Here is a 16,115-nt window from a genome sequence, read left to right on the forward strand (position 1 = left end):
ATCTCACATTTCAGTTGTATTCAGCGAGAGTTTAATCATTTATACATTGTTTGCTTTTTTCTTTTCATTTGGTACTTTCCCCCACATTTTTTGAGACTTAGAAACTCCTTTCCTAATTTTAATTTACTACTGTTTCTATCTTGAAAATCCTTTATCATTTAAATCACTTTTTGCTAGATAAATGGTAGATATTAAAAGATCTAAGAATCATTATACTGGAATTTCACCTAAATAATCTAGCATATCCTGTAGGATAGGATGGTATGGAGGCAGTAAACTTTTTAGTCACACTTACTTTTTGAATTGTTACTCATCCATTTGTGTGAAGTAAAAAGCTTTATGAGGCTCCATAGCATCTGTTAACAGAAAGAGTAGCTATGTTGTAAGCCTTAAAGAAAATAATAGTTTCTGTTACTTGGCCTAGTGTAGTGATGTAGTAAATAAGATCATTTTTTTAAAGAGGAAATTTAATCTCAAAGAGGTGACATGTATTTGCTGCCTGTACAAAATTCTGTAGTTTTGAATTAGATTGTCAACCCCTGTGTCTTCTGGATTTTACCTTTCAGAAAAATAATATTCAGTAAGTTATTCTGCCTGCCTGTGTATTTGTTGAGCATCTTACGCATACTTGAAAGGGCTTTAAATCTTTAGGGAGAAAGAAAGAATTTAATGCCCATTTTGGCAAACATTTTTAATAAGTGAGCAAAGATGAATATAAATATAATGCAGTTCTTATATTAGAGAACTTGTAGTGAGGTGGGCTTATCTAATAATTATGGCTAATATACTTAGTGCTGTAGAAGGGTGGTACCTTCTTGGGGCAGAGGTAGGGTTAGTTGAACTGGGTTATGAGGTATATATAGCTTGCCAAGATTTTAGCAGAGGAGGAGTGACTTTTAGGCAGAAATAATACAAATGAATGCAAAGGCCTGAAAGCAGTTCTATTTATGAGAACTCTGGGTAGGGTACAGTAGTAAAGCAGTCAAAGGAATGTCTCTTGTGGTTATTGAAGAGATGGCAATTGAGATGTTCTTACATGATGGTAGTATTTCAGCATATGAAGATAAAATGGATAGGATAACGGAAATTGAAATAGGTAAAGTTGCTTGGCAGAATGTAACTTATTTATGTATCAGTTCAGTTCAGTCGCTCAGTCATGTCTGACACTTTGTGACCCCATGGACTGTAGCATGCCAGGCCTCCCTCTCCGTCACCAACTCCTGGGATTTATTCAGATTCATGTCCCATCAAGTCGGTGATGCCATCCAACTATCTCATCCTCTGTTATCCCCTTCTCCTCCCACCTTTAATCGTTCCCAGCATCAGGGTCTTTTCAAATGAATCAGTTCTTCGCATCAGGTGGCCAAAGTAGGGAACCATGAATAGTCAAAGTGGCTTGACTGCTACTTACTCCTGAACACTCACATTGGAAATAGAACAGTTTAGACATTGATTCTTCCTGAGAAATCATCAGGAAGTTTTGCATACCTCATTGGAGCTTTTATGTGAAAGGACTTTTTGTGGGGAGGAGGATGTGGGAGCAGTTTCTCCAGACTTCCTTGTGTAAGATAAAGTGCTAAAAATATTTCAGCAATGGAGCAAATATGGCTTGGGATATCAAATGTAATAGTTTAAAATTTATTTGGTATCCATTAGAGGTCCATTTTAGCATTTTGAACAGGGGACGACATACTGTTTTATCTAGGTGATTTACCTGACCGTGCCAGATGGAACTGGAGAAGATCATGACAGAAGCAGTAAGTTTAGGACTGAAGTGATTAAGGCTTGACTAAGGAATGGTGATGGTGGGAATGAAAAAAAAAGGCATCATGAAAGGGATTTCTAAAAAAACCATTTGACAGTTTTGAAGAAATGATTGAAGATAAGATTTGGAAGACAAGCAGAGGAGTTGGAAATGTTGAAATTTCATTCTTGGATGACTAGGAAATTTTTGATATCAGCAAGTGATACAACATTAGCAGGAGAAGTAATTGTGGGAAAAAGCTGAAATTGTTGTTTGTTATTTATTGAACGTGAGGTTAATTATAAGTCTACTTTAGAACATGTCAGTATACCTTTGCAAAAGTGATTTTTAAAAAATTATTATGTAATTTGTAATTTTTAGTAGATCGGCAGATAGTCTTTTTCTTTCCTTCCAGTTTTATTGAGGGATAATAATAAATATTTATTTTATTATCCTTCCAGTTTTATTTATTGTATATGTAAATTTATACATATACAACTGTAAGTTTAAGGCATGATGATTTGACTTACATCATGAAGTGATAAAGCACAATAAATTTAATGACTGACCATCATCTCATGTAGATAGAAAGTTAAGTAGAAAAAAATGTTTTTCTTGTAATGAGAACGCTTAGGATTTACTTTTAACAGCTTTCATATATAACACGTGTGTCACTGAGTTGTATACAATAGTGTTTATCGTGTTGACATCACATCCCTAGTACTTATTTGCCTTATAACTGGAAGTCCCTCCTTTTTTTTCTTTTTTTAAATCTATTTATTTTAATTGGAGGATAATTAAAATATTGTGATGGTTTTTGTCATACATCACAGTCGGACACAACTGAAGCAACTTAGCAGCAGCAGCAGCAGTATGAATCAACCATAGTTGTACATGTGTCCCTTCCATTCTGAAGCCCCCTTCCACCTCCCCCTACCCTATCCCTCCAGGCTGTCACAGAGCACTTGCTTTGAGTGCCCTGCATCATACATCAAACTCACACTGGCTATCTATTTTACATATGGTAGCATATATGTCTCAGTGCTATTCTCTCAAATCATCCCACCTCTCCTTCTCCCACCGAGTCTAAAGGTCTGTTCTCTATATCTGTGTTTCCTTTGCTACTCTGCATGTGGGATCACTGATACCATCTTTCTAGATTCCATATATATGCATTAATTTACAGTATTTGTCTTTCTCTTTCTGACTTGCTTCACTTTGTTTAATAGTCTCTAGATTCATCTGCCTCATTAAAACTGACTAAAATGTGTTCCTTTTTATAGCTTTTGAGTAATATTCCTTTTGCATTCTCATCCTTTTGACTAATACTCCATTTTGTATATGTATGACAACTTCCTTACCCATTCATCTGCTAGTAGACATCTAGGTTGCTTCCATGTCCTAGCTATTGTAAATAGTGCTGCAGTGAACATTGGGATACATGTGATGTGTCTTTTCCAATTCTGGTTTCCTCAGGGTACATGCCCAGTAGTGGGATTGCTGAATTGTGTGGTAGTTTTATTCCTAGTTTTTTTAAGGAAACTTCATACTGTTCTGCATAGTGGTTTTATCAGTTTGTGTTCCTACCAGCAGTGTAAGAGAGCTCCCTTTTCTCTGCAACCTCTCCAGCATTTATTGTTTGTAGACTTTTTGATAATAGCCATTCTGACCAGTGTGAGATGATTCCTCACTGTGGTTTTGATTTGCATTTCTCTAATAATAAGCGATGTTGAGCATTTTTTCATGTGTTTATTGGCCATCTGTATGTCATCTGTTTAGGTCTTTTGCCCACTTTTTTGATTGGCTTGTTTGTTTTTCTGATATTAAGCTGCATAAGCTGCTTGCATGTTTTGGAGATTAATTCTCTGCAGATGTTTCCATTGTTATTTTCTCCCATTCTGAGTGCCATCTTTTCACCTTGCTTATTGTTTCCTTTGTTGTGCAAAATCTGTTAAGCTTAATTAGGTCCCATTTGTTTGTATTTATTTCCATTACTCTGGGTTGTGAGTCATAGATGATCTTGCTGTAATTTATATGAGAGAATGTTCTGCCTATATTTTCTTCTAAGAGTTTTATAGCTTCTAGTCTTACATTTAGGTCTTTAACCCATTTAGAGTTTATTTTGGTGTATGGTGTTAGAAAGTGTTCTAATTTCATTCTTTTACATGTAGTTCACCAGTTTGCCCACACCACTTGTTGAAGAAGCTGTCTTTTCTCCATTGTGTATTTTTGCCTCTTTTGTCAAAGTTAAGGTGTCCATAGGTGCAAGGATTCATCTCCAGGCTTTCTGTTTTGTTCCATTGATCTATGTTTCTATTTTGTGCCAGTACCATACTGTTTTGTTGACTGTAGCTTTGTAATATAGTCTGAATTTGGGAAGGTTGATTCCTCCAGTTCCATTCTTCTCCCCTTAGCCCACATCTCTGGGAACCACAAATCTGATCTCTTTTACTGTGAGTTTGTTTGTTTTTGAAGTAAAATCAACCCAGAACACTTAGGTTGAACTAACATAAGTGTTAGGTTAGTTCCTCTTACCCAAAGTAGTGATTTGGTATTTCTATACATTTCAAAATAATCACCACAATAAGTCCTATTACCATCTGTCACCATACAATGTTCTTACATATTTATTGACTATATTCTTCACCCTGTGCATTTCATATCCATGAGTCATTTATTTTACAGCTGGATGTTTGTACCTGTTAATATCCCTCAGCTATTTCTATCCTTCCCATCCTCCCCTCCCTTGGCAATATAGTCTTGTATCAGTGGCATAAGTTTTGGAAACAGGCTTGTATTCTAGATCACCTTTAATAAGTCACTGTTACGAGACCTGGAAGTCACTGATCATTTTGGATTTTCCCTTGTTCGCCTTTAAATTGGAAATAGTAATACCTGAGTACGTCAAGGCTGTATATTGTCACCCTGCATATTTAACTTATGCAGAGTACATCATGAGAAATGCTGGGCTGGAAGAAGCACAAGCTGGAATCAAGATTTCCAGGAGAAATATCAGTAACCTCAGATATGCAGATGACACCACCTTTACGGCAGAAAGTGAAGAGGAACTAAAAAGCCTCTTGATGAAAGTGAAAGAGGAGAGTGAAAAAGTTGGCTTCAAGCTAAACATTCAGAAAACGAAGATCATGGCATCTAGTCCCATTACTTCATAGATGAGGAAATAGATGGGGAAACAGTGTCAGACTTTATTTTTTTGGGCTCCAAAATCACTGCGGATGGTGATTGCAGCCATGAAATTAAAAGACGCTTACTCCTTGGAAGGAAAGTTATGACCAACCTAGATAGCATATTAAAAAGCAGAGACATTACTTTGCCAACAAAGGTCCATCTAGTCAAGGCTGTGGTTTTTCCAGTGGTCATATATGGATGTGAGAGTTGGACTGTGAAGAAAGCTGAGTGCCGAAGAATTGATGCTTTTGAACTGTGGTGTTGGAGAAGACTCTTGAGAGTCCCTTGGACTGCAAGGAGATCCAACCAGTCCATCCTAAAGGAGATCAGTCCTGGGTGTTCATTGAAGGATTGATGCTGAAGCTGAAACTCCAGTACTTTGGCCACCTCATGCGAAGAGTTGACTCATTGGAAAAGACCCTGATGCTGGGAGGGATTGGGGGCAGGAGGAGAAGGGGACGACAGAGGATGAGATGGCTGGATGGCATCACGGACTTGATGGACATGAGTTTGGGTCAACTCCGGGAGATGGTGATGGACAGGGAGGCCTGGCGTGCTGTGATTCATGAGGTCGCAAAGAGTCGGACACAACTGAGCAACTGAACTGAACTGAATACCTGATTACAAGGCTGCTGTGTAAACTGTATAGTATAATGTATATGCATGCTGGCCTAAAGCCCTCAGTAAATGTTAGTTTTCCCTTCCTCCTTAGAAGATGCCAGCCTTAGTTACTCTTGACTATTTTCACACATTAAGGTGGACATCAAAGAATAACACACAAAGCATTTTTGTTTCATTGTTTAGCATTTCACTGAAGGCATAACCATGATTGTTTGCTAAATATGTGTATAACCAGGCAGTTTGTAATTAGACTAACTTAGATGTTGTGATTATTGGATGTGTAGGTGTAGTTAACAGCCTTCATTTCTGGTAAGTGACTTCACTTAGGAGGATGTATGCTCATGTAAGCAAGAGAGACTATTTCCTGGGAGGAAACTGTGGTCTCTAGATCTTTATAATGTCACCTTTAATCTTTTTGTATTCATGAGCATTGTCCTGTACAGACTATTTTCTTGAGGCAGTTTCTTGCTTGAAGTATATGAAGTCTCCTTATGAGCCTGTTTAAACTCCACAGACTGTCAGTAATATGGAAAAATTGGATGTTTAATCAGGAATCTGAACATGTGTTTCAGGTAGAGAATTCCAAAGATAATGAAGATAATATTCTACAAAGAGAAATTCCTGCCAGACAGTCTCGAAGAAGATTTCGGAAAATTAATTGTAAAGGAGAACGCCAGACTATTACTGATGATGTGGATATTAACAGCTATCTTTCTGTGAGTATATTTAGGAATATTTCATTGATATTCGTTAATGTTCATATACAGTATGAACATACATATTTTTGGTAATATCAGCATATATTTTTGGTAATATCAACACTTGGGGCTCTACAGATAAAAGTTTGGGGCACATAAAAGATATCTATATAATTTTTAAAAATGTTTCTGTTGTGTTGGCTTTGATAGAAATACTCTTACCAGTTGGGTATTTGTTTTTGTTTAAATGGTGTAAAAGAATTTCTTTAATGTATCTTTTTAGACGTGCTTGTGGATTTTCTTACCTTTCTGTTGCTTGAATGGTGTGCCCTGAGTGTATGTGTGCCCGGAGAACTCAGAAAATAGACTCATTTGGGAGCTTTTTTTCTTTTGTACACTAAGGCATACAAAAGAAATAAAATGTCAGTTCTCCCCTTCATGTGTGGGACAGTTATGCTACTGTATGCTCATGCAGAAATACGTGCAAGTGTTAAAGGTATGTTTCCACAGACAAATACTGAAAGATGATGAAATAAACAAGTTCCATAAAACCAGAAAATCTTTTTAAGTCTTTAATATTGTAATGATAGATGCTGCTTTTCAGATTGAAAAGTATTGGGTTGGCCAGAAAGTTTTTTCAGGATTTCCCATATGATCTTACGGGAAAAACTTGAACAGACTTTTTGACTGACCCAATAGTTGAATCAAGGAATAAGGATAATTTAAGAAAGAATAAATCCAGGTGTGTTTTATAAGTTTTCAAAGGAAACTTGATCCTCCAAAATATAAAAACAGCCTAGAGATTTAGGGTATCAAAATTCCCAAGGGTATATGTTCTTTTGGTTGTCAGAAATTCATTCCATTTTAGGAATAAGGAGGATTATTTAAGGAGTTGTTTGTGTTAGAGTGTTAAATTTGAGCAGCTGTAAGGATTTAGGCATTATTTGCCTAATTTCTTTGATTGAGCACATTCTGACAACAAGCCATAACATATGAAGTAGTCCTCAAATTTTTTATTACATAAAGTTCATTTCCTGTTTTTATTAATGATTTTTTCGTTTTGTTTTTTGGCTGTACCATTTAGTTTGCAGATCAGGGATTGAACTGGGGACCATGGCAGTGAAAGTGTTGAGTCTTAACCACTGGACTGCCAGGGAATTCCCACTTTTTATATAGTAACTTGCCCTGTCACTAATTAATTTTAGCTAATTCAAGTTTTAATTAAGTTTGGACTTAATACACAAATGATTCTTGTCTATTTTTGAAAAATTAAAAGTTGATTAGTCCCATCACTCACTTATGGAACTACTAATGACATTTTGTACATTCTTGGATAGAACTTTCTGGGTCTTTTGTGGTTCCATATGAATTTTAGGATTTTTCCCCTAATTCTATGAAGAATTTCCTATGTATTTTGGTAGAGATTGCATTAGATCTATAGATTGCTTTGGATAGTGTGGCTATTTTAACAATATTAATTCTTCCAGTCTAAGAGCACGAGCTATCTTTCCACTTCTTTGCATCATCTTCATTTTCCTTTATCAGTGTTTTATAGTTATCAGTGTATAGGTCATTTACTTCTTGGTTAAATTTATTCTTAGGTATTTTGCTTTTTTAACAATTTTAAACAGGATTTTTTTTTCCTGTTTCTTTGATATTTCATTGCTAGTGTAAAGAAATGAAACCATTAATCTTGTATACTACCACCTTGCCAGATATATTTATTGGTTCTAAAAGGGTTTGTGTGTGGAAAATTTAGGGCTCTTTATAGAAAGTATCATGTCATCTGAAAATAGTAACAGTTTTACCTCTTCCCTTCCAGTTTGGATACCTTTTATTTTTTTCCTTGTCTTATTTCTATGTCTGGGACTTCCAATAATGTATTGTCCAGAAGTGGTGAGTGGGCATCCTCATATTATTCCTGAATTTAGTGGGAAGATTTTCAGCTTTCCACTGTTGAGTGTGATGGAGTTGTCATAAATGACTCTTGTTATGTTGAGCTATGTTCTCTCTCTCCCCTTTTTGGTGAGAGTTTTTGCATGAAAGAATGTTGAATTTTGTCAAATGCTTTTTTTTTCCCATCATTTTTTTTTTCCTCTCCTTTCATTTAGTGTGGTATATCACAGTGATTGATTCATGTATGTTGAACCATCCTTGAAACCCTGAAATGAATCCAGCTTCATCTTTCTATATGATCCTTTTTATATATTTTTGGATTTGATTTGCTAATATTTTTTTAGGGTTTTAACATCTGTATTCATCAAAGATATTGGCCTGTAATTTTCTTTTCTTGTAGTATATTTGGCTGGTTTTGATAGCAGTGTGATTGTGGCTTACTACAGTGAATTTGGCAGTGTTCCTCCTATTTTGAAATAGTTAGATAAGGATGGGTATAAGTTTTAATAGCAAAAATCTTAATCAGTATTGATACAGTAGATAATTGATTTTATGACTACCATGCTGCTGCTACTGCTAAGTTGCTTCAGTCGTGTCTGACTCTGTGCAGCCCCATAGACGGCAGCCCACCAGGCTCCCCCGTCCATAGGATCTTTGTTTCTTTTGTGGGTATTATCAGCAGTTCAGAGAGATCAGGAGGAATAATTTTTTTAAAAAAATATTTAATTTATTTATTTGACTACACCAGGTCTTAGTTGAGGCACATGCATGTTCAGTCTTAACTTGAGGCGTGTGGGGTCCCCAACCAGGGATTGAACTTGGGCCCCTTGCATTGGGAGCATGGAGTTTTTAGCCACTGGACCACCATGTAAGTCCCAGAATCATTATACAAGATAGCGGTGGAAATTTGACAGTTTCTTTTTGCACTTGCGAACCATCACTTTTTCTTGCTAGAGTGCTGAAGGTCAAAAATTCTTAAAGGTGTATGGAATATTTTGTTCCGGTAGTTTTCTTAAGTATCATTAATCCAAACCTGTACATCACATTTTATGAGCATTAAAAATTTTGCATGTGTTTGAAAGATACTTTCTAAATGAATGCCTAGAATGATTGAAAAAAATTATTTATTCTTATGAAATATTTTCAGGCTGTTCATGTACATTGCTTTGTATAAAGATGAGAAGCACACTCTAAACTTGAAAAGTTTTTTCTTTTTTAATGTTAAAAGAGCACTTCTATAACAGTAGTAACATCATTTAAACTACTTTGGGTATTTCTCTCAGAGCTCACAACACATTTAAATATCTTCAAATATTCTCAGTGATTTCAGAACTTTAATCTTTGGGGAGGATGTACTTGGTATTTGAAAATAGCATAGCGGTGATTGGGAGTAATATTCAGTGAATAGGATGAGTAATTAAGACAAGTGAAAATAGTCTTTTATTTAGATGAGCCATCTCTCTGAATTCTTCTTTCATTTACTATGCGATTGGGGCATTTTATCTGAACTGTTAATGCTTTGGTTGCTTTACCTCTAAAAATGAGGATGATGATATTGAGTTTGCTTGTCTTGCATGATGGTGCTGATAGAACATATGTGCACACTCAAGGTTTAATCAGTTAATGATATCTCTAGGTTCTTCCTCTCAGATGTTTTGTGCCCTTACCTCAGTTTCCCCATGTCATTGTCTTAGTGTTCACTGTCATTCTTTTTAGAAATGTTGTAGCATCTCCCAGCAACACCCCCCCGACCAACCTTTATTGTAAAAGCAATAATTTTTCATTTTTAGAAGTTGAGAATTTTTTTAATTGAAAAGTATTATATAATTTCTGCATTTAAAAATATCGCTTAATCATTTTATTTCAGGTTCTGTTTTTCTCTTCTCTCTGGTGTGTACTCCTAGCCCTATTCTTTATGTACTCTACTATCCCCTGCTACCAAATAATTCATTCATTTTACTTTTATCAGTCCTAAAAGAATCTTTTAACAGTGTTATTTCTTTTAAACTCTTAAGTCTTTTTATGGCCTACTACCACCTATTAGAAAGTCTAATGATCTAGAACATTTATCTGGTATGTAGTCTAAACTAGTTCTGTATAATAGAACTTTCTGCAATGATGCAAATGTTTTATATCTGTGGTTTCCAAACTGATAGTAACCAGCCACATGTGGCTTTTGAGCATTTAAAATGTGGCTGGTATGACTGAGGATTTTAATTTAAAATTAAAATTTTTAATTTAAATAATTTATATCATCTCATGGGAGGAATCCATGATTTTTTCTTGGTAGGATTAGGTATACATATCTACATTGCTGTAGTAGCCCATGTATATACCTGTTACCATTTATTAGACTACATTGTACTTTTTTTTATTCAAGTGTCTGTTTCTCCCATCAGAGTGTACATGCTTTGAAAATGTGAACCATCTTGCTTACATTCTTCAGAGCATATTGCCTGTTAAAGAAAATAGAGTGCCTGTTTTTATAAGATTGTTGAGGTTTCTTGTGTAACTTTGGGCAAGTTGTGTATCCTTCTTAGTGATTTTTTATGTATAAGAGGCTCTGCTCAGTGTCTCATGCATTGAAAAACATGCAGTAATGTCAACAATTCCTGTTTCTGTTACTATTATTTAAAATACTCAAAAAAAATCTTTGTTCCTGTTACTAACAAATTAATTTTATTATTTATTGATTCCTGGCTATAAAACATGTTTACCAAAATATGTATAAATGAAAGGATAACTGAAAAATGTAAGATAAAATATCAAAGGGAGAAAAAAGGTAGGAAATATAAAATCAGGCAGGCAGCAATCAGCCAGCTATGCTTTTCACAATTTTCTTGTAGCCTGTACTTGCTATGGTTCACTTTAAATAATATATTTTTTCAACCCTACAAAATAGAGTGCTTATATAAATGTATATGAAAGTCACTGAATTAATTGCCTTACTACATATAATAATAAATGACTAGAAGCCAATTAAATGATGACAAAGGATGTCTGCCGGAAACTGATGACTGGTTTTGGAATTATTAACTTTAAGACCCTTTTTCTTTTAGTAATTAAGGTCAGTAGTTTAGCTCAGGTGTCTTAAAATGTAGTTTGCAAAATGGGACACGGGAAGAAAATAGAATTTATGTGTACTGTAATCCTCTTAAGTTTTTGTGGATTTTTTCCTGTTTACAGTGAACACAAAGCATTTTTGCTGATACTACATGTATTAATACATGTATAAATTCACATATATTAATTTATAAATACATTTATTAACCATGTTTTTACGTGTATTAATTTATAAATAGATTATATATTTTAGAATATGTGTGTTAATTATGTGTTAATAAATAAATTATATATTGGTAATGACGAAGAATTGATGCTTTTGAACTGTGGTGTTGGAGAAGACTCTTGAGAGTCCCTTGGACTGCAAGGAGATCCAACCAGTCCATTCTAAAGGAGATCAGCCCTGGGTGTTCTTTGGAAGGACTGATGCTAAAGCTGAAACTCCAATACTTTGGCCACCTCATGTGAAGAGTTGACTCATTGGAAAAGACTCTGATGTTGGGAGGGATTGGGGGCAGGAGGAGAAGGGGACGACAGAGGATGAGATGGCTGGATGGCATTACCAACTCGATGGACGTGAGTCTGAGTGAACTCCAGGAGTTGGTGATGGACAGGGAGGTCTGGCATGCTGTGATTCATGGGGTCACAAAGAGTTGGACATGACTGAGCAACTGAACTGAATACATGTATTAATTTATAAATAAGTTATATATCTTAGAAATATAGCTCAGAAATATTTTATTTTTAAAGTACTGAGATTAATTGATATCTAAATCCCTTTCTCATCTGCCCCCAGCCTACCTTTACAGCCTTCTGGCCCCATTATTTTGTAGATTGTTCCCTCCTTTGGGTCTTCTCTCACCCTGGAAATTTCTTACAGTCTTCTTTAGTTAATGTAATTCTGTCCTTTGATGACTCAGTTTGAATCTTAGCATGCTATTTGCTCCTTTTATCCAGAATGGTCTCTACCATGTCCTCCAGATAAAGTCCTGCTCAGCTCCTACAACTCCAGTCATCCATGAACTCTTTAGAGAAGCCTTCTCTAACACTTCCATGTTCCTAGACTGTGCTGCTTCTGATTGAAGTAGAACCCATAAGATGATATACATACTTACATGCATTTGCTCATAATTATGTTCTCTTCTGAAGATAGTGAAAAGTAGTGAAAGTCACTCAGTATTGTCCTACTCTTTGCAACCCCATGGGCTATAGCCTGCCAGCCTCCTCTGTTAATGGAATTCTCCAGGCAAGAATATTGGAGTGGGTAGCCGTTGCCTTCTCCAGCAGATCTTCCCAACCCAGGGATCGAACCCAGGTCACCTCCATTGCAGGCAGATTCTTTACCATCTGAGCCACCACAACTTACTTAAGAATTTCTTTATGTGTTTTTTATAGGAAGTTGACTACTGTATTTTAAATAACCTACAATGGTGAACATTTTTCATAGGTAATGAGTTAAATTTTTAATTGTTGTTCAGTCACTAAGTCATGTCCAGCTCTTTGAGACCCCATGGACTGCAGCACACCAGGCTTCCCTTTCCTTCATTGTGTCTTGGAGTTTGCTCAAATTCATGTGCATTGAGTCAGTGATGCTGTCTAGCCATCACATCCTCTGCTGTTTTGCTCACCCTCCTTTACATGTTTTCTTCCATCCCATTCATTGGTTTAGCATAGTATGGCAGTTGGTAAGCATGGTATGATACTCTAGAATCTACTGTTTCATTTTAGGCTCACAAATTACTAATGCATCAAGTGTTTCTTTCTCGTTTGCTGCTTATGTAATTGTGCCTTATATTCCTTGCTCTCCTGCAGTGCTCCATGTTTTGTTTGGATTTATAGTGTACAGAGAGAGATTTAAGACATTTTTCAGTGCTCCTGAACAAGGGTTCGAGTGTGATTGCTGAGATCACCTCATGGAATGAGTCTTAGTCTGTGTAGGTGGCTATAACACGGTAGCAGACTGAGTGACAAAAAATGACAGAACTTTATTTCTCACAGTTACAAAGGTTAAGAAGACTGAGATCACGGTACTAGCAGCCATCATGTTCAGGTTCTGGTAAAGGCCCTCTTCTGCTTACCTCTTGCTTTCTGCTCACGTGGTGGAAAGAGCTAGGGAGCTTTGTGGAGCCTCCTTTCTAAGGGCATAACCCATGTCAGAGGGCTCCTTCCTTATAATCTGATCACCTTCTATAGACCCCACCTCCTTATACCATCATCTTGAGAATTAGAATTTCAATATGTGAATTATGCAGGAACACAGACCTTCATAGCAGCATCTCAATATTTGTCTCAGGACCACCTGTTTGGACTTTCAAATAAATCACATCCTTGAAATGGGCAGGTTTGTAAGAGCCAGATCCCTCAGTTTAATATGATATAATAGACGTTAAACTAGGAATCAGATGATATGAATTCCTTTTCTATTTCAAGTGCTAATTTTCAATGTTTTTAAGACCCTCAGTCCCTGCATCGTGTATAGGAATTGAACTAGCTACCAAGTCCCTTTTAACTGTGGACTGCCAACCCCTTTCTGTGTCCACATGGTAGAGCAGAGCTAGGAAGCTCCCTAAGGCATTTTTTTATACAGGCACTAATCCCAGCTCCAGCTTCCCCAGTGGCTCAGTGGTAAGGAATCTGCCTGCAGTATAGGAGCTGCAGGAGACACAGGTTCGATCCCCTGGGTCTGGAAGATCCCCTGAAGTAGGGCCTGGCAACCCACTCCAGTATTCTTGCCTGGAGAATCCTATGGACAGAGGAGCCTGGTGGGTTACAGTCCAAGGAGTCACAAAGAGTTGGACATGGCTGAAGTGACTTAGCACTTATGTGCAATCCTAGTTCCAGATCTCTCATGGCCTAATCACTTCCCAAAGGCCTCACCTCCTAACGCCATGATTTTGGAGATTAGATTTTTAACATTGGAATTTGCAGAAGGAGGTAGGGGGTCGGGGAGAGGGGTGGGAGTGAGATGCAGGCCTTTAGACCGTAGCAGAACACCAGTGAACAACTAGTTTAATCATTTATTCAAGTCAAAATGGAGGAAGTATATACACTCTTGTTGCATATATTATTATAATTTCAAGTTTGATCTGCTAAAGTCATAGTCACTGATTGATAAAGAAACTGTCCAACAGTGTGAACTTTATTTGTACACTTGATGGATCCTGACTGTTCGTAATTAAATAATTTGTATTTGGTAAATACTTGTAGAATGAAAGGATAAGTGAGTAAACAATCTTCTGTCACTTCTGAAGTAAAGAAGATTGTAAATCTGGAGCCTTTGCCAGTCTGACTTGTGTATAAACAGTGAGTGTTGACCAGGTTACTACTGAGAAATTTGGAGTTCAACCTCTAAGAATCTGCAGCTTTTCAGTATTGCTTTTCACCCTATTTGCAAGCCAAAGTGCTCTGGACAGATAAGTTCTTTATGGTGCTTTATACCTTAAAAACAGAGCAGGATTTTTCTCTTTTTATTCATGGGCATCTAGCATCTCCTAGGAGAATTTTTCTCAGTTGGCTTCTGCGAAACAATGTAGAATTCTCAATAGAAGGTTCTTGTACCTAGTTACAGGGTCATGAATTCACACGTGGACAGAGAAAAAGCAAAGGGGTGTGATTGTAATCAAACTAAGTAGGACAAATGCTTGCCTAAATCAGATTTTAAAAATTTGTGTGTCACAGGGGGAAAAAAGTTTCTTGTAGTAATGTCAAAAAATATAGAAGAATATTAAGAAGGAAATAAGTTTACTGTAATCCTCAAAACGGAGATAGCAAATGTGGCTAATGATTTTTAAATGCATGTTTCTTGATTAAATCATTGATATCTTTTGGACTAATATAGATAATGCTGAATATTTAGTTATCCTGCCTTTCTACTTCTCAAGGAATTAAATTTTTCCCTGAATATTATTTTTAATATTAATATTACAACAGTATTCTCATGCAGTTTCATTTTCTTCCTACTACAACTTGTATGAATATATCTGTGACTGATTTTTTTTCCCCTTAGGATTGATTCACAGTGTATGAAAGTTATTTTTCATATGGGTATGAAAGGCTTTACATAAATATTGCTAACTTCTAATTAGTAGTTTTTTAAAAAATTTCTGTCATTCACCCTGTATGAGCTTCAGGAGCCTTGGAACGAGGGCAGGGTCATGCCCCTCTGGTTTTCTGAGACAGTTCTCTCTTTTGTTGAGGTGACACTGATTCCTGTGGATCTGCCCAGGCAACCAGAATCAGAAAGATATTTATCATACGTGAAACACTTTACAGAAAGCTCTTTGGAAGATTGTTTGAAGCAACTCTGATACTAATACATGTACACCAATGGCCTAAGATAATGATTTTTTAGAGCATTCCAAGGGAAATAACTACTCAGACATTGCAAATAGATTAATAATGCTGACTGTTACTGCCTTTTAATTTGATTTATTATCTATTCAGTAACTGTACTGTTTAGCATTTAGCTTTTGTAATATCAGTAAATGCAATATTTTAAAATTACAGAAGTGATAACAAAAGTAGTCTCTAATATAATCCAGGAATTTATAGATGGATACAATATTCTCAATAGTTTAATTTTTTTAGTGAGATTTCTTTTTTCATTCATGTTTATAGATACAGGTATCTCTTTTCATTGTCGGGCAGGTCTTATTTTTTGTAGAAAACAGTACATTTGATTAAAACTATGCATTAACTTTGCATACAGTATATAGCATCCTTGACTGATTATTATAAATGCATAGTGTATTTTTGTGTGTGTGTGAGTGAAAAAAAATGCTTGCTACGACTGCACTCTGTAGTGTAAAGTAGAAGCTTGGTGGTGCCTTTTTATTGTTCCTTCGGTTTCACTGATTCTAATTATAGAAGCTTACATCACCTTAGTTGATGATGAAGGCTTCCCT

At 36.1% G+C, this 16,115-nt stretch overlaps 1 protein-coding gene across 7 annotated transcripts in view; it reads left to right on the plus strand.

The window, feature by feature from the left end:
• Positions 1 to 16,115, plus strand: part of RAPGEF6 (Rap guanine nucleotide exchange factor 6) — a 233,180-nt gene that overhangs the window by 89,216 nt on the left and 127,849 nt on the right. For 6 of the 7 annotated variants that reach the window (XM_061422863.1, XM_061422864.1, XM_061422865.1 and 3 more), the window contains one exon: positions 6,127 to 6,270. In XM_061422863.1, coding sequence (XP_061278847.1) covers positions 6,127 to 6,270 — 144 coding nt within the window. Of the gene's footprint in view, positions 1 to 5,355; positions 6,271 to 16,115 lie in introns of those variants that run through there. The other variant, XM_061422868.1, reaches the window with a different exon arrangement.

The sequence above is a fragment of the Bos javanicus genome, chromosome 7, assembly GCF_032452875.1.
Source record: "Bos javanicus breed banteng chromosome 7, ARS-OSU_banteng_1.0, whole genome shotgun sequence".
NCBI classification, from domain to species: domain Eukaryota; kingdom Metazoa; phylum Chordata; class Mammalia; order Artiodactyla; family Bovidae; genus Bos; species Bos javanicus.